This window comes from Odontesthes bonariensis, chromosome 7 (genome assembly GCF_027942865.1).
Source record: "Odontesthes bonariensis isolate fOdoBon6 chromosome 7, fOdoBon6.hap1, whole genome shotgun sequence".
NCBI classification, from domain to species: Eukaryota; Metazoa; Chordata; class Actinopteri; order Atheriniformes; family Atherinopsidae; genus Odontesthes; species Odontesthes bonariensis.
The window spans coordinates 24,033,470-24,050,747 of NC_134512.1; the positions used below are offsets into that span (position 1 = coordinate 24,033,470).

At 39.0% G+C, this 17,278-nt stretch overlaps 1 protein-coding gene across 3 annotated transcripts in view; it reads left to right on the plus strand.

Moving 5' to 3' along the window:
• The window catches only part of cntn1a (contactin 1a), a 66,410-nt gene that overhangs the window by 25,975 nt on the left and 23,157 nt on the right, over positions 1-17,278 (plus strand). For all 3 annotated transcript variants that reach the window (XM_075470248.1, XM_075470249.1, XM_075470250.1), the window contains exons 2-3: positions 9,222-9,356; positions 12,058-12,096. In XM_075470248.1, the coding sequence (XP_075326363.1) occupies positions 9,302-9,356; positions 12,058-12,096 (94 nt within the window). In that variant the 5' untranslated portion in view covers positions 9,222-9,301. The remainder of the gene's footprint in view (positions 1-9,221; positions 9,357-12,057; positions 12,097-17,278) is intronic.

The window sequence follows — 17,278 nt, forward strand, 5'->3', positions numbered from 1 at the left end:
CTTGTTGTACTTTTCCACTTGGACATGACATGTAGGGAGTGTTAGAACATCATCTAAACTTTTGTAAAGTTTTTCATTAGAAACAAATGAATCATCTGCCTTTATCCTTGGAACTGATTGTTGTAGAATATATTTTCTCTGTTCATAAAGGTACATTTTAAACACATAATATTATGTATTCTGCTCACATTTGGGTGACAATGTTTTTGACTGGCTGCTGTTCATTAGAAAAGCATGTTTCAAGGTGAAGAGTTTTCAAGAAAATCAAAGGTGGATTCTTTCTTTTGCAAGATATATAGGTGTTGGAAAAGGGGAAGACCAGAAAAATGAGCTTCGAAATGGGCTTGCAACTGAAAGAATACATCGACTCCTAAGTAAGAAATTCATATCACAGCAAGAGCCTTTCATATGTCATCACCACTTTGCTGGTCTCCTGCATATGCACAAGTTTTTTGGTGAATGTGTAGGTGTATGTGTTTTCCTGGTATTTTCAACTCACCTCTTTCAGGGGAAAATGATCCCTCTCGGTGACACCAGTGGGGATGATGATTAGGACAACGCTGGTTACTCATCTTGCCTGCTGCCAGGTTAATGATGATAGCAAAGTCGGGACAGGGTATAAGTTTAGATGCAGGGGACAGGGGTTGAAATTGTCTGTCCGTGGAGTTTTTTCAATTTGTATATTTTGTGTGGGGGCTCTTTTCTGTGGTTGCTTGAGTGGGACAGAGGGGCTTAAGAGATTAAACCACGGCCGCAGTTGGAAGATCCCTCTGTGGGGCTTTTTCGCTGCAGGGAAGCTCCCTCACTGGCATCCCATTTGCATGGCTCCCTGTCCAGCTCAAGGAATTGGTCTTTTCTTTTCCCATTGTCCCCTCCTCCTCGTTTTCACCTTGGGAGAGAGCGCCTCCACCCAACAGCATTGCTTCTTTCTGAGGCAAACAATAGAGTGGAGTATTTAGGACACTTGGCAGAGCAGGCATGGTGAAGGGGATGGGAACTGCTAAGTAGCTCATCTTGTCACATAGCCACTGCCATGATAGCTCTCTACAGCAAGGTAAGCACTGAGTAGAGTCCCGCCACCTTGTTCTAATATAGAATAAGGACAGCCTTTCCCTATAAAATCTCTATATGTTCAATTTGGAGCTAATGGTTGTTTTTTATCAGTATTTTTGAAGATGCAACAGTTGCAGTCCATGATCTTTCCTCTTTAACCGTACAGCTTTGTCATCAAGAACAAGCTGCAGTCTGTCATCTAGTAATTCCAATTATTTATGTCAGTATTGAGTATTTCTAAATGGGTACCAGGGCATGTAGCTTTTAAAGTATGTCGCTGCCGTCTCAAAGAAATTGCTTGGTCAATATCTTTATTGGCCAAATGTGGCACAAAGTAATTAGAAAGAGCACTCTTTTCTTGATTGAGTGCAAGTCTCTCGTGACCTTTGCCTTTACGGCACAATTTATCATACATGATGCGACATACTTTCCATACTTGGAAGCGCATATATTGAGGCTTCCTCTTGAATGTTGTCTTGCAGCTGAGTGTATCACACTCTTCCAAAGCTGTTGCACAGAAAGGTCAGTGCTTTTTCTGTGTCTCATTAACATAAAGAATTTCTGTAAATTCATAAAGTCCTGAAAATGATGGTAGAGACAAAAAGAGGAGACTCTCACCTACAGTAATTTTCTCTTGAATGCAAACTCATCTGTAATGTATCAAAGATGTAAGATGATCTTAGTCCAGCCTGTCCACTGATAAGGCACATTGGTACCAAACAGCTTGGCTCTCTGAGGCTTGTGCAGACTGGGGGGGCTTTCTGAAAGTTAACATGACTGTTAGGACAGTTAGGCACACTGAAGGTGAGCTAACAGCCAACTGGCTGGTGTAAAATGAGTAAAAATCCCATGGTAATTTCTGTGTCGCATACTGGCTCAATAAACTCTGAGCTTTCCTGCCTCCCCATTCGATGAGGTTTTTTGCAGGCCAATGTCATAAACTGTTGTTTACGCGACCAACTTTCTGTCAATGTTAACAAGTGTTTTTGGTTTGTTTTTCTTTTTTTTTTGTTTGTTTTTTTTTGTTTGTTTTTTTACTGCGGATTCTGATGTTGGGATTGTTTGTTTAACAATTAACATTCTGAACCCTGAAGCAGAAGCTGAAAGATCCCTTACATAAAAGCAGTTTTGAGAACAGCAATCGGCCCCAGTTTGTGCAGTGCAGACACAAAAAAAGGAGGGAAATACTTACAGGAACTGCTGTCCAAAAGCACGGCTTGTTTGTGTCAAACTGTTCTACCAAGAAAATAATATTTATGATATAATGATGTATTAATATTTAATTGAGTTTTCCGTTAGTATATTAATATTACTAACACTCTTTTCGTCACCTAACCCTTTTGATTGTGACAACATTTTCTGTAGCTTATTAAAAGGCTTGAAGTGTGTTTGCCTGGTTCCAGACCTTAAGGTTAGAATAGTGCCGGACCTCTTGGTGGTGTGGATCAACTGCATGTCACATGTTGGGACTGAGAATAAGTTGTTATTTTGTTTGTAAGTGCTTCCTTTAAGCGAGGCATTGAACAACGGCCACCTTGTCGCCTTCATGAAGTGCAAAGGTTCTCATAATTTTTTTTTATAATTCAAGTGTTTGCCGTGCAGCTTTGCGTTAATTCACAAACACAACCTGATTTGAGGTTAATGTGATGCATACAGCGTTCCAACTCCAGTGTTCATGGATTGAATGACTGGTGTCATTGATATTCAGGCCAGCTGAGGTTGCTGATGCTGTGTGGCCTTGGGGGGCTTTGTGTTGACGGCAGGGGTTGGGATAAATAGCTTACATTAGCATGCCTGCTTCTATCGACTAAGAGGCAGAGATGGAGAGAAGAAGGGAGAGAAGAAGGCAGGGGGAGTGAGACAGGATGACACAGGGAAAGAGCCATGAATGAATCATGAAGCTTGATTACATCAGGAATAATACTTAATGCAGGTTCATAAAGTTTTGATGGAGAAAAGTAATTACAATTTAATGCAAACTACACATTAATAGAAATAACTACCTTGAAAATGAATTCAGACTGGGTTTGGAACCCCACAGACTGCTAAAAATGACCAGTTACAGAAGAATGTTGCATTACTTGACACTTTAGCTTAGGTAGATTGTGTTTAATTATTAGTTTGTTTTTAATTATACAATTTTCCTTACCAAGAAACAAGATGATCATGAACTGAACTGAGCTGAGCTGTACTGTGCTGTGATATTATATTTCTAAATAGGAAAAAAGTACATTTTGACTGAAAGAAATATCAAGCTGTTACAATCTAAAAAAGAAAGCTTTCCTTTCTTTGAAGTGATAAACCAGTTCCTACCAAACAACAGGAGATCTATGCCACACAAATCCCTTAAAGCATCATTTTCTTTGTTGTGTCTTTTACTTTTTGCTAGGTCTATCTTATGAAAGCATTGTGCGTATCCTGATTTTAACCGAATCATTCTGTAGGGCTTCTTAGAGATAAAATCTTGTTTACTTGTCATCAAGTCCAGTGTTATTTTCCACAATCATAGTATCCAAAGAGTTTATCTTTCAGAGTTGAGGTTAAAGAGAAACAGGCTGACTGTGGCTCATTTTGGCATGTGTGATCAACAGTTTTATCATAAATAATTCACAGATACGATGAAATGTATCACCACTTAGAATAGAAACGATTCAGCATAAGAAGGAATTGAATTTCAGGGCTTCTCATTTTGGGACTTGTGTTTAAAAAAAACATGTGGAGAAGTATCAGGTGTATCATCTATCAAAGATGAAAAGATTTTCTATTCTTACTTTCCATTTGACAAAAAACTGGACCAAATATGATTTCTTAATTAGCATCATCATAAACTGTGAAGGGATATGTTGAAAAAAAAACAAAAAAAACAAAGAAACAGTAGATTACAATTTAGTTAATGACACAACAGCAGATATTGGCTGCCAAAAATAGACCATGGCTGGAAGAAACGGAGCATGGTTTGTGGCAGGGTAACTGGCTTTGAAGGCGCTACTTATCTGAATTCTTGATGAGATATTAGATATTTATTTTCAACTTCCCCAGGAGTCTCAGTGGACTGCCAGTACAGGTGTCAGGAAAACAGCAGCTCCAAAGGCTCTGGATGAATTAACCTAAAATCATGGAACAGTAATGCCCTTCAGAGCGGGCCAAGACCCAGTTGCCTCTCAAAGATGATGTCAGACTCAATGTCTCACTCTTTCATCTTGATTTAATCTCGATCAATATTCCTTTCTCATCGTCGCTTGTTTTTTCCCAGCAGCATTTGACGGTGATGCTAAATCGCACCTGCTGCACTACTAATTTTTTTTTTTTTTAAGGTTTTTTATGATGAGTAATCCCCAGATACGTCAACATGACACACATTACATGCCTCAGTATGAGCAGTAATTTACAGCCTGGTATGGTTGGGGTAATATTAAAAGAAGAACAGAAATCCCATAAGAGCAGCAGCAGGAACCAGGCAACTAGGAAAATATATTTCTATGCTTTCTTTATGGGAATCAGAAGATCAATAATACTCACATTAAGTCAGTTGTAGCCTGCAGCCTAATCATTGCCCAGCTTAGCATAGAGACGGGAAACTGAGGGTTCTTTCCAGAGGTAATAAAGTCTGGCTTCCTGCATGTATGAGGGCAAATGAGACTCAAAGGTTCTTAGTTAGTGAGGTGCACTAGTGCTGGTTTGTAGGATTCAATCTATGTATAGACCTTTGCATGAGGTGCATGCACACAGGGATTAATTCACTCATTTGAAAGAAAAATCTTAATTCTAAAAAATATTGTTCAAAATAAAGTGTAAAAGATGATTTATAATAGGTGAACGTTCAAAAGTGATCCCATGTTCTGAAAAACGGAGATTATTGAGTATTTTTGCTTATTTAAACCAACAGGCAGCAATCTGTTGCTTCTTGTTTACTGTAAAAAGTCTTACTGAACTCGGATGCATTGTTTGACTTTCATCAATAACACATGCTGGACTATTTCAGACAATCGCATTAAAGAGCTGTATATCCCAATATGGTGGGTAGCTAAAGAAAGGCATTACTCCGGAAGGAGTAGACCTACCTCTCCCAGATTGGTTCAGGAAAGGCCAAACAGTTTGGAGGCTGTGTTCGAATAGCGGCACATCTACTTTATGGCACATACCAACTTTTTAGTTAAAGACACAAGAGATCATCTTCAGTGGTTTAGGTCCGATCCCCAGTAAGATGGAGCTGTTCCGACTGCACACACAGGAAGCTACTAGCGATACTCATAATCTCTTATTCTACAGATATATATTTTGGTTAATCAAACAATGCCTGCTCATTTTTTTTTAGGACTTAGGATAGAAAAATGTGTAAAATGCATCACTAAAACTGAAAAATACTTATTTAACAGCAATGTTAAAAACATGAATAGACGAACGGCCCACTGTGCGCACTTCTACTCAAGGTCAGTGTTTTTCTTTGTAATTTTGTTGAATGTTTTCCAGGTTGGCCCTGAAATCCAGAGGGCTATTTCTTTCCTCATTCACCACCTGTTCAGTTAAGCCAGTCACCAGGAGAACATGTTGTGATGTTACCTTTTTTTTCCTCGTGCGTTCACTCTGTGATAACTTTGGTCCCTGGTGTTTTTTCCCTCTTCATTGCATACATACATGCAACAGAGCCACTGTTTTTTTTAAGGTTTAAACCATGAAATAGCTGGTTTGGGTTGAAGAAAAACAAAACATGGTGTGGTGCTAAACACAGAACATACATAATCTGCAGGTTTCTCACAAACTGTGGTGGATGATACTGTGAGAAATGTATATTTGTTACCTAAATGTGGTTTCCAGAAACAAAATTGCTACACCCTTTTAGGGAGACTGGGCTGCCCCGACAAGTGAGATTACTTTTAATCAGGTACTTTTGGCTTAAAAGAGACAGATTAACAGACAAACAAAGGTCTTAAAAATATTCTTCTTTCTCGACTCTCACCTTGATGGAGAAATGCCTGAAACAATTACCTGACTCAAAATATTACTATAAATTCCTGTTGATTCGTTTATCTCCCATGACTGCATGCTTGAATATTTTACTTCCATGCAAGTGAAGTCAGACAGAAGATGAAACTTGTCTAGTTTGTGCTCATTTACCTTCTAAAACTGATTAAGACAAAGCCAGCATTAACCCCAGTTTGGCTTCATATGTAGGATTACAACAGATCTTTTGTTAATGACTGTGGTGGGAGTAGTGGTAGGGGGATGGGGTTGCTAGAGCAACGACTTGTTTTTGAAGTCTCTGACCCCCTCCATCATCCTTCCTCCATCCTGTCCTCGTATCACCTCCCCCACATCACTGGGTTTGCTTGGGCTCAAGAGGTTTCTGTAAAGTTACCCACTCAATTACGCGACTCCCACTGGGCCAAACACAGAAAAGCCTTTAGGAAGTTTTGGGGCCGTGATAAAAGTCACAAGCAACAGTATCGATTATTGGACTTCAGCAGTTGAATTTCATAATTTGCCCCCAGAAGCCTCTGCTAGGTGTAATATGATTTTAGATTTCAGAGCAATGAGGCTGAGCCTTCCAACTCAAGTGAAAACGTGGAAAGAGAATTATATTCGGCGAGCAAAGCATAGCTGGGGGTGAAAAAAAATGTTGGGGGGGGTAAAAACACTCAAATCAAACCACGAGCAGTAATAGCTCTGGCAACATCCTAAGTGTGATTTATGGGGGAGAAGAAATGACCCTGTTTGAGGGCTTTCACATCTGGGCCTTGTGATTTACAGTGATGGCTGGAGCACTCTCATCACGTGCTTTCAGGCAGCTAAGATAAGGCAGGAGAGGTAGAAGGGAGCATTAACACTGATTTTAAGAGCCTGCTGCCTTTCTGAGTGACGCTACAATGATGTGTTTTTGCATTTGATCAATGGCAGTTCCTAATGGGATAGATGAGATTAGTTTTAACATTAGCCTGATGCTATAATGAGGATGTTTGTTTGTTTTTTCCCCCTGATCTCTTAAGTGCATCTTATGAGAACATGTATGATTTACTAGACATAGAAATGGTACTTCATGCAGAATGAGTAAGATTGATAACAAATAAGTTTATAATGGCTTCGAGACATGATTATCACCACATGTCTTCTGTCTACAACAGCAGCGTTGTTCCAGATTAAACTGAGTGTTTGCATAGTTTCATTGCTGGTCACAAAAGCCCCCCTGCAGCACACAAACTGCTGCTTTTGAAAGGTGTTGCTAGGATACAGTCCCACATTGAGATGAAATCCCCTCTGTATGGCTCTCTTGCATCTGTACATCTCACACGCTGCTGTATGTCCAACGTATTGGACTCACGGTTTAGGATACACTTTTCCTCTTCCATGTGTGAGTCTGTGTTTTAATGTTTCGCTCTACTAACGGCAGTTTGCTTGTGTCACGCAAAGCTGCCATGTTACATGGACTCCCCTCCATCGTAATCCTTTTTCTGTAACAGAACTCCATTTGTCCTGTGAGCTCTGAGATCTCAATTCAACTGTCAGACCTGCAAGCCTCTGCCAGCTGACAGCTCAGGGTGTTCACAGAGGATCAATCATCTCTGCCTCATGTTCAATTACACTTTAATCAACACTTACCGATCCAGCATAATAAATAAAAGAAAGAAAGAAAATAAGTCAAATGTTAATAGATGTTCAGATTGGGGTTTTTTGACACTGTCAAAACTCATGCTGTGAACAGACTTTCGCTCTTTCATCTCGGTCTCATAGAAAAACAGGAAACAGTCACATACAGTAACAGAAAACTGTATATGTGCTGATGTTTTCATGCTATCCAGCACGACTTTCAAAGCACTGAATTTCAGTAGAACATCTAGTTTGTGTACCTGAGAAGGTGAGACGAGGCAGCCATAACCCAGGAAAAGGATATTTTGATGTGATACATTATTACTGTGACAGTTATAGTCCTAAGCTTAACAACCTTGTTTTTAATACCTAACCTTAAGCAAGTTGTTTGTAATGTTTTATTCAGTGAGTTAAAATGCAAGAAAACACAGATGATTGTGGCAGAATTAAGATTTCGAAGTAGAGTAACTTTAAGGCATTAGTCGGGACAGTTTTTCTTCTACAACCTCTCCAACCTCCAAATGGAAAAAATAAATGGATTGTTGTGTTACAACTAATGCATTTATTCCCACGTAGTTTCTCCGTTTGCGCTTCTGTATGATTTTAAAGTCGGGATCCATGGGATGTGTTTGGTGTTCATTCACACTGGTCCCTTCTCTCTTTCCAGTCCAACAATCTTTCAGACTCCCCTTCTGCTCAAAACAATACGGCAATTATTTTCAGTCTGAACATTTTTGTCTTTTAATGGGAGACCTGTCTACATGATTTAGATGAGAAATATGAAGACATTTTGTGAACAATTTCTCAATAAATATCGTCAGTTATTTCAAAGAATTTCTCATTCCTCTTCTCGCGTGTGTACTTCAGCTGTTGGCTTCTTACTCAGACAACTCCGGCTGTTTTATCTCATGTTAGGTGGTGTGGTGTTAAGATCTTGGGGGAAGTGAGTATAGCTACTCTGGGTATGTTCAGGCAAAAATTGAAATGTCAGTCATCAGCTGTCAACCTATAAAGAAGCTAGGGCCTTGTCAACTGACAGGAAGCAAATACTCGTCTGCTTCTGGTGGGCATGAAGACAGAGTTTGGCTGGCGAAGCTTGCCATGCGCTGCAGGTTGATCTTGATGCAGCTCCCATGCACACATGTTAGTTGGTTGCAGCCCTGTATACTCACACTCACTGTACTCACTAACTACCTGGCTTTGGTTCTGTAAATGGAAATGTGTTTCATTGTTATTTAAGCTCATTCCTGACTTTCCCCTTTGGTTTTATCTTGCAAGAAAATATGCTGTGCACACGGTATTCACGAGCAAATTCTGCTTTCTATTTAGCTCTAACATTCTCTTTTCTAATCTCTGTACAACTGAAACTTTACTTGAGTAAGATAGTTTAAAAATAAGTTGTCCTTTCTGTTGCTCTACCATAATTGGGTAAAAAGAGGTCAGTCAGTTTATTCTTCCCTTAAAGCTGAGGGACAGTGGAAGTCTTAGAATTTTCTCTTGAAATGCACATTTGCCACCAAATCAATGCTTTCTACTGATTTTTCTTCGAAACAACCTAACTGTTTATGTTTCTTTATCTATTCAAGGAAAACCAAGAGGTTCTGCTAATGTTTCATCAGCTGAGCTTCTGGCTGTAACCCCACCAGGTGGTTCTCACTTCAACATCATGCTGCACCTCACCCTGCTCCTCCATCTCCTGGTCCTCTCACTCTCTCCTGCAGGTCTGTCACATGTTTAGCTCAAAGGGATAGGCTAAATGAAAACACAGAATGTCATTTTAAACAGTCTAAAATGCATTTTGAATCCCTGATGTGAGATGAAAAGCACCACACACCTGAATATAATACTTTATACCTTGCCAATCATGTTACTGTAGGTCCTGGTTGCATGTGTGTCCCGCAAATCATTGGATGTCTCTGTTCGGAGTCGGAGTTGACACGAAAACATTTATATCAGAAAATGTGGACTGAGCATCAGTGGTACCTCGAAAAGTTGTATTTAGATCAGTAGTTGTAGTAGTTTGCTCTCTGACAGTTTGCATTTCAAACATTAGTGGGAAGAGGCACTCAGACTTTCAAAAGATTCTGCTCATTTAGCCTCATTCTTACTTGCCTGGCCTTCATCTTTCAAGTATCACCATCCAAAAACCCAAGTGTCAAAGATGTCAGTAAGCTGTTTTTTTCTGGCAGCGACTACAGAAACAAACCTAGATTTTGATAAGTGGCTCTAACTACAAAGCATGACAATCACACAAGTGGCAGGCAGCTTTGATAGTTACGCTGTTGTCGAAGTTGGGTTGTCGGTTAACCGGTGCATGAAGAGCAAGACAGTAAAAGTGTGAACACGCTGCTAACTGCCAGCCTTAAAGAATGTGGTGAATACAATGACACTGCCAGGAACAAGGGCGTCAAGCAGAAAAGAGAAATCTGGTTTTAATATATACAGTAAAAATTGATTTTTCATGTTATTATTGGGTCAGATTTTGGCCAAATAATGACATGACTTGTAATTAAATAGACTTGTGAAGGATGACTAAAATAGTCATATTGTTTATCTGATGGGCCAAGCAGGAGAGTCGCGTGCCTTTGAGGCCTTAGACTTTGCAGGGGTCCATGCATTATGTTGCTGTGCAATCAGCTATGTTGGAAACAAAACAAAGTGGACAGACAACAGCAAGCTTGAAAATGGCCTGTCTAAAAAAGAAACAATCTCCTCTGTGTCTGTAAATTCTCCTAGCTCTGTGCAACAATGTATGAGATTTACCTTTATTATTCTCTGTCTTCTTTACTTTGAATGGTAGTCTCAATGCAGCTGCTTACACAAGAGGTTTTGTAGCTGAAAAAAATCTTTTTGAAAATATGATCACATCGAGCTTCTCAAAGAGAATGGATGAATAAATACACCACATGCTATGCATGACTGCAATGCACACATCAAGTCAATTTGAAAAGAAAGTACACCTTCTTTAAGTTTGAAGGTTTAACGTGTAAACTTTTGAAAAAAAAGAAAGAAAAATCCCCAGCTCCTACAAGGTGTTCAAATGAGGTAAGTGTGACAACATATCAGCACAAAGATCTCATACTAACTGTTAAGCTCATTGGTGGAGGGCTGATGATTTGGGCTTGTTTAGCAGCCACAGGACCTGGACACCTTGCAGTCTTTGAGTCGACCATGAACTCTTCTGTATACCTAAGTTTTCTAGAGTCAATTGTGAATCCATCTGTCTGACTGCTCAGGGCTTGGCTTAAATTCAATCAGGCAACTAGACAATCTCCCCAAGCACAGAGGCAATTCTACAAGATAAAGACAAGAATCATGGTGTTGCAATGACCCAGTCAAAGCCCAGACCTCAACCTGATTGAAATGCTGTCATGGGACCTTAAGACAGCTGTGCATAAGCAAACAGATGTAAATCAATGAACTGAAACAACTTGGTGGCCCAAAATTCCTCCACACTTACGTGAGAGACTAAAAATGCCAGACAGTAAAATAACTACTACATTTTGGCTTAGTCTTAGTTGAATGAAATGTGTGGAAACACAGTGGACCAAATATAATACAATTCTATATTATATACTTTAAACTATATTTGATGTGTTCATACATGATGCACTGTAAATTTCACAGACTGTTAGGTGTTGTTGCTCATCTTAGGCTGCATTTACTGAATTTGAAAACCTGGCTAAGACACATCATATTTTTTTCCTACTTTGTCCTGATACATAAAACCATAGAAATCTGAAAGAGGGTGTGCTTTCCTTTTCACGTGACCATGCACTATATATTTAAAGTTTAAGCACAGGTTTTTGTTGCTGCTTTCATCTACACAGGCATCAGCCTCTGGCATTCACAGTATGACAGAGCACATTGGGATGACATTTTTCTTTGGCTTCATTATGAAAAAGGTTTGATGGTTCATGTGACATTAATGCTGTGACAGCTGAACAAATGTCAAACAAACACTGTCCTATGTCCAAAGTTCAGAGTATTTTTGAACACAGCGTTAGGATTACTGTTTCATCACACGCTTGATTGGACAGTGGGGACCATTTGAAAACAGACAGTAGTTAAACCCACATTCAATCAAGACCAATGCCTTTAAGTTTGATTTTGGTAAGTCACTGTGGAAGTCAGTATGTTGTGGAATCTACAGAGATGGCTTTCAGCCAAAGATAGTCTTTCAACCCAAGGCTGACTTCCAGTCATTCGTCACATTGTCAGCAGCAGAACTTCTCTGAAGAAAACTTTCATGATGATTCATGATTTGCTGTGATCAGTTTTTCCTCCTTTTTTTTTTCCAATGAAAAGTGAAAGAAATACATCTGCATTTTTGTGTGTGAATAGATTTAGTTATTGTTGGTTACGTTTTTGCAGCATTGTGATTTGATGTATTGACATGACTTCCGTTCTTACCTATTACAGGTGCATCAGTCCGCTCAGAGGTGCCTGACTTTTATGGAGGTAAGACTAATTCATGTGCCAAAGAAAAATAAACATGACCTACACAGCCAGTGTTTTAAAAAAACCTTTTTGTCCTGTTAGAAATAGGGTGGAAGTCTTGTTCCGGTTTTGCCAGTCTTAGAACAAGAGATTCATCAAATCATTTCTTTCTGCTGGTTTCAGTGTCATTGTTTTGTTGAATAAACCCTATGCTGTACTTGTATATAGCAAATCTGACTCAACTGGCCTTATTTACTTTTGTCGACCTGATTGGGGTGGAACCCAACCTTCTTTAAATATAATTAATAGCTGAGTTCCAGTTAATGGCATTCTGACTATTCCCCTCAAATCAAGACCAAGCAAGGAGAAAAACTGAAAGAGTGAAACAGGCTAGCAGGACAGCAACAAAATGTAAAGGCTTCTTTCCATTTGATTTTGCCTTGCAGAGAGCTATAATTTATTGTCAAGGTTATGGAGCATGACTGACAGATTCTCCAAGATTGTTCAAAGTTTTATTGCGCTCCAGTACAAGAGGATTATAGAAGCAGCACTATCAGGCAAGCAGATCAAACATGATACCATTTGTGATAAAATACAGCCTTCTTTGGATTTAACAATTCAGCTCTCTGGATATTGAGGTATTGATTAAGATTTGCCACCATCTCCCGATTTAAACACACCGAGATTTAGTATTTGCGCTCTGTCGGTTCATTTACTGAATACTTACAGATAACAGAGAAATCTGTCAGATGGAAAAATGTTTTACTTACCTCCCCATTTGAAGGAGACTTACAATGCCCGTTTTAATGAGGTGACACAATTTCCTGAGACGTTAATGAAATGTCTGTGACACACTTTGGTCAAAATAGCACAGAGACACAGTAACCTTTTCAACCTTTTCTAGAAGCCAGTTTTAGGCAGTGAAGTGAGCCATCTTACTCCACTCCACCCCTCTCCTCTTAGCTTTGCAAATCATGTGAGGGTAAATTTATACCCGATTTTACACTAATAACCATTAGTGCGCATTATCTTTTTTAGAAAGGAGTAGATAGTACCTAGCCTGAGAGCTTACACTGCCACACACCAAGCTAATTACTTGACTAACAATTATCTTACTCTCAAATTCATTCTTACATTACCCTCATCTACAGTTTGGCTATGGATATTTGATTCTGACCCCTCTTTTAGGCACAGTCTCGTCATGCACATCATGCATAGTACTGGCCCAGTTCATGAGCAAAAAAGAAAACAAAAAGCCCCACAAATAGGTCCACCGAAGTAAAGTAATGGTCAGCAGACCAGCCAAAAAAATCTTCTCTGTCACACATAGGCTCGATAATTCCTGAGCTTCACTGTCAGTCTATTCGTCCGTGCTTTGTTGAAGTTTTTAGACTCTAACATGAACTTAATTTACAATATTTCACCAGTGTTTACAAACCTGTCTTTTAATTACGAGTTACAGTGTCACGCTTGTACATCCCTATCGATGTTGCGTTTAGTAACAAAAGAGAACACAGAGTAGATAGTACTTTTGATTGGGAAAAACTACACCAGGGAAAAGTCAAATTTCCTTGACTGGAAAGGTTTACCAACACCGATGGCTGCATTTAAAGTCAGTTAAAACATTAGCCAACCAGGTAAAAGTAAATTCTTTAATTTGGTATTCTTGATCTGATGAAACATTGAACAAAGTACTAGTAAAGCGACTCATCTCTCTCTTAAGCAGAGTGAACTTTATAAGTTGATGAAAGTTTGCTGTTGATAGCAAAGCAGAAAAAGTTTTGACTACTGTTTTCCGAGGTACAGCAAATGCAGCATGATTTCATGTCGAAGCAGGGTAGAGATAAAGATGCTGGATAATTCTGCTTCACTTCAATTCAATTGAATTTAAAAAAAAAATAACCTGACAAATTTTGTGAAGTTGAAGTGAAGCAGAGAGAGAGACGTGGTGAGGTTAGCTGTTGGTGTCTCACACAGCAGCTAACACAGGTGAACAATCTCAGTGGCCAATATGGACAGAAAACTCAGTCAGTTCGACATCTGGGGTGCAGAAATGCTCCTTCTCAGTGACATCTACAGGATTACACCCTCTGTTACTAACTCAGTCGTGACGTAACTGCACCCTACAAATCCGAGTGGCTCTCTGAATGACACAAATTTTAAAGTAGACCATCAATTATATGATCTCAAGCACAGAATACATGCTTTTTTTTGTTCATTATATAACCCCTTAAACATGTATCTATCTCATTTGACTTGTCAAGACAGTAACTGTTTCCCCAAAATGCTGGAATTTCTTTAAGTCAGCTAGTTAGCAAAAGCAATTGCAAATACTGCAAATGTGAACATTCTATATGCAAAAATGTAAGAACGATGTGTTACTCTTTCTTTCCAAAGATAGCTGTTGTTTGATGTATAAATTTAGTTTACATGTTTAGTTTTTGACATATACTGAGATTTTGATTATTCGGACTAACCTTTTTGGTGATTATGTTGATCAGGTCACAAATTCATCACAGTGGCAGTGTTTCCTGTGTGCAATGCATGTGTGTTATTCTGTGGGAAAAAAACAAAGTGGAGGCAAACTATCAACAAGTGTAAATTGGACAAAAAAAGGCTTGCTAATTTGTTGCTTGGGAACAAGATTTGATGCTGCATGATGGAGTGAGTCATGCTTTTTTGCCGATAGTCTCTGTTTTTTGTTGTTTCTTTTACCCATTCATTCTCGTCCCTTCACCATAAAGCATGGGCCCTAGATTATATTTTTCTGCAGAAATACCTCATCATAACGTTGCCTGAGCTTTGCAAAAACAATTTTGATGCACTCCTCAGTCCTGCATGCTGCAGGCTTCCGTTCCTAAGGTCACACAGCTCAAAATAAAAGAGAAAATGCTACTTAAGCTTTATGATTTTGAAACCTGGACAAATATGTCAGTGCAGTCACTTCGCGTAGATGTCCTTCCATTTACACTGCAAGAACCAATTTTTCTTTTCTTTTTTTTCTTCAAAGCAAACTGCTTGTCCTCAGCTCACACAAATTGTTAATACACTCTGGTGTTAAAACATTGCTAAAGCTCGCCCGATGTCTGTCTCTTTGGTATCAAGAGCTCACCCCCTTAAAAGCTGGCTTTAAAATAAACTATAGTTCAAAATATTCATATCAGCGTCTCCACTCTTAGCTGTTTAGCCATGTGATAGACAAACTTTATAATGACATTTTAAGGGCATTAACCTTGTTTGATACTGTACAGACAACGATACAGGGATTAAACACTTGTTATGATCTTTACCATATAGCAAATATGTTTCAGATTAACGGCCTGTGAAAATCGCTGTAGTTGTTTGGGTCTCTTGTATCTCAACAAATGTTCTTGACAGCATTTGTTCTAGCACAGCTGGCATCACACTGAGTATCCAGTACATACCCCTACAAATAATTGGCCCTGCTGTGAGGTAGAATGGTTAAGTATCATTTCACATGGAATCTTAAAAAATAGATTATTCCCCTCGGGGACAATTTGGTTTCCTTTTATGACTTATTATGTGGCTCAGGGGCTTATGGGTAATTATTGCTACGCTGTGTTCATGGTGCCTCGAGCATACAATATGTTTTCTGTCCCACTTGGACAGTCATGATCATGCAAACAAACATTTTGCAGATGCAATAAAACATCACTGCAAATAATGTTCAAATCACCAGAGAATTACGGTTGCTTCTTCTTGGATTTTGTCGTATTATGTGAGTGCTTTAGACAGAAGTAAAAACAAGGATCAGAGCCAACGAAACATTTTTAAAAGAAACATGTTCATCATTAAAACAAAAAACATTAACAGGAGTGATTGACATTTAACATTATCCAGAATTATGCCAGTTTAAGAGAGAGTCATCATTATGCACCTAAAATTGTATTGAAACCTCAGTGGATAATGGATGTTTTGTTAGTAACCAGTGTTTGGAAGATAACAGGCTCCAAAAATAACAGACCATGGTATTTCAATTTCAAATGAGTCTAAACTTACCTGCCGTCAAGCTGAATGGGATTGTCTGTGTTTGATAATGAAGAAGAAGATCACTTTCAGCCCTGGAGACACGTTCTGACTGTGTGTGTGTCTGTGCGAGTACCTTTCTTCGCCCTTTGGTAAAGTTGCGGCTTTTGATGAGAGTGACTGTCCGTCTTTGTGCGTTCTGTCTGTGTGAGTAGGAGGAACCTCAATTGACTATTGTGTAAATAATTACTCGCCTGTTAAAAAGGTCAAAGCTGCGCATCCGCAGTCAGGTGGTGCCAAGAGAGGAAACAGAGAAAGGGTCAAATGCAGAAAAAAAGAGAACCCGTGGGCCTTTCAGATTAGGAAAGCAAATAATGAGACTGAAAGAGGAGTCAGAAAGAGATTTGCAGCAAAACATATCTGTTATTTTTGGAGAGAGAGTGGGAGGCTATCGGAGAGGGAGTGACAATTTGAGATTTGAGTCTACAGCTATGTTAGTGGTTTTGTGAGGCTGTGTCACAGTGGTGCTTTAGGCTAAAGGATAAAGTAGTTGTGAATTCTTGTACTCCTGCTGCTCCTATTTCTGAAGACTGGGTGTGTCTTCTGTGTTTTTATGTCCTTTTTCGTAGGAATCTTGACACAATGTGAACGTCAGAGAAGCAGTGTTTTTGTCATTGCACCACAACATTCAATGAAAGCACTAAACACATGTGTTTTACCTATTTTTTCATCAGGATTGATGCTAATAGATACCCACCACTCATATGCTAATATGGCAACAATGATAGTGCTGACATGCTGATGTTTAGAAGGTATGACCATATAATGACAGTCATCATTGTCTTCACATTGCACGTTATGCAAACATTCATTGAATGGTACTAAATCCACCCAAAATAATAGAATTTATTATTACTTCACTAATTCCCAGATGGATACTGTACAGTTGCTGTATGGTAATGTATTATCTATGATTTTAATTAAATGCATAAACAAATAGATACATAGATAAAAGAACAAGAACAAACAGTCGTGATGAATAAAATGTCATTGTTAAGAGACATTGTGTAAAGCTGCTGGCAGGAATGATGCCCTATGTTGCCTCATATAAGTGGAGCTGAGGAAGCCTCTGGTTGAGGTTACTCTGTTATTAGATCAAGATCAGGTAATTGTTCTCACACTATGCCACAAAGCGTTCAACTAGCTTCCTGTGCTT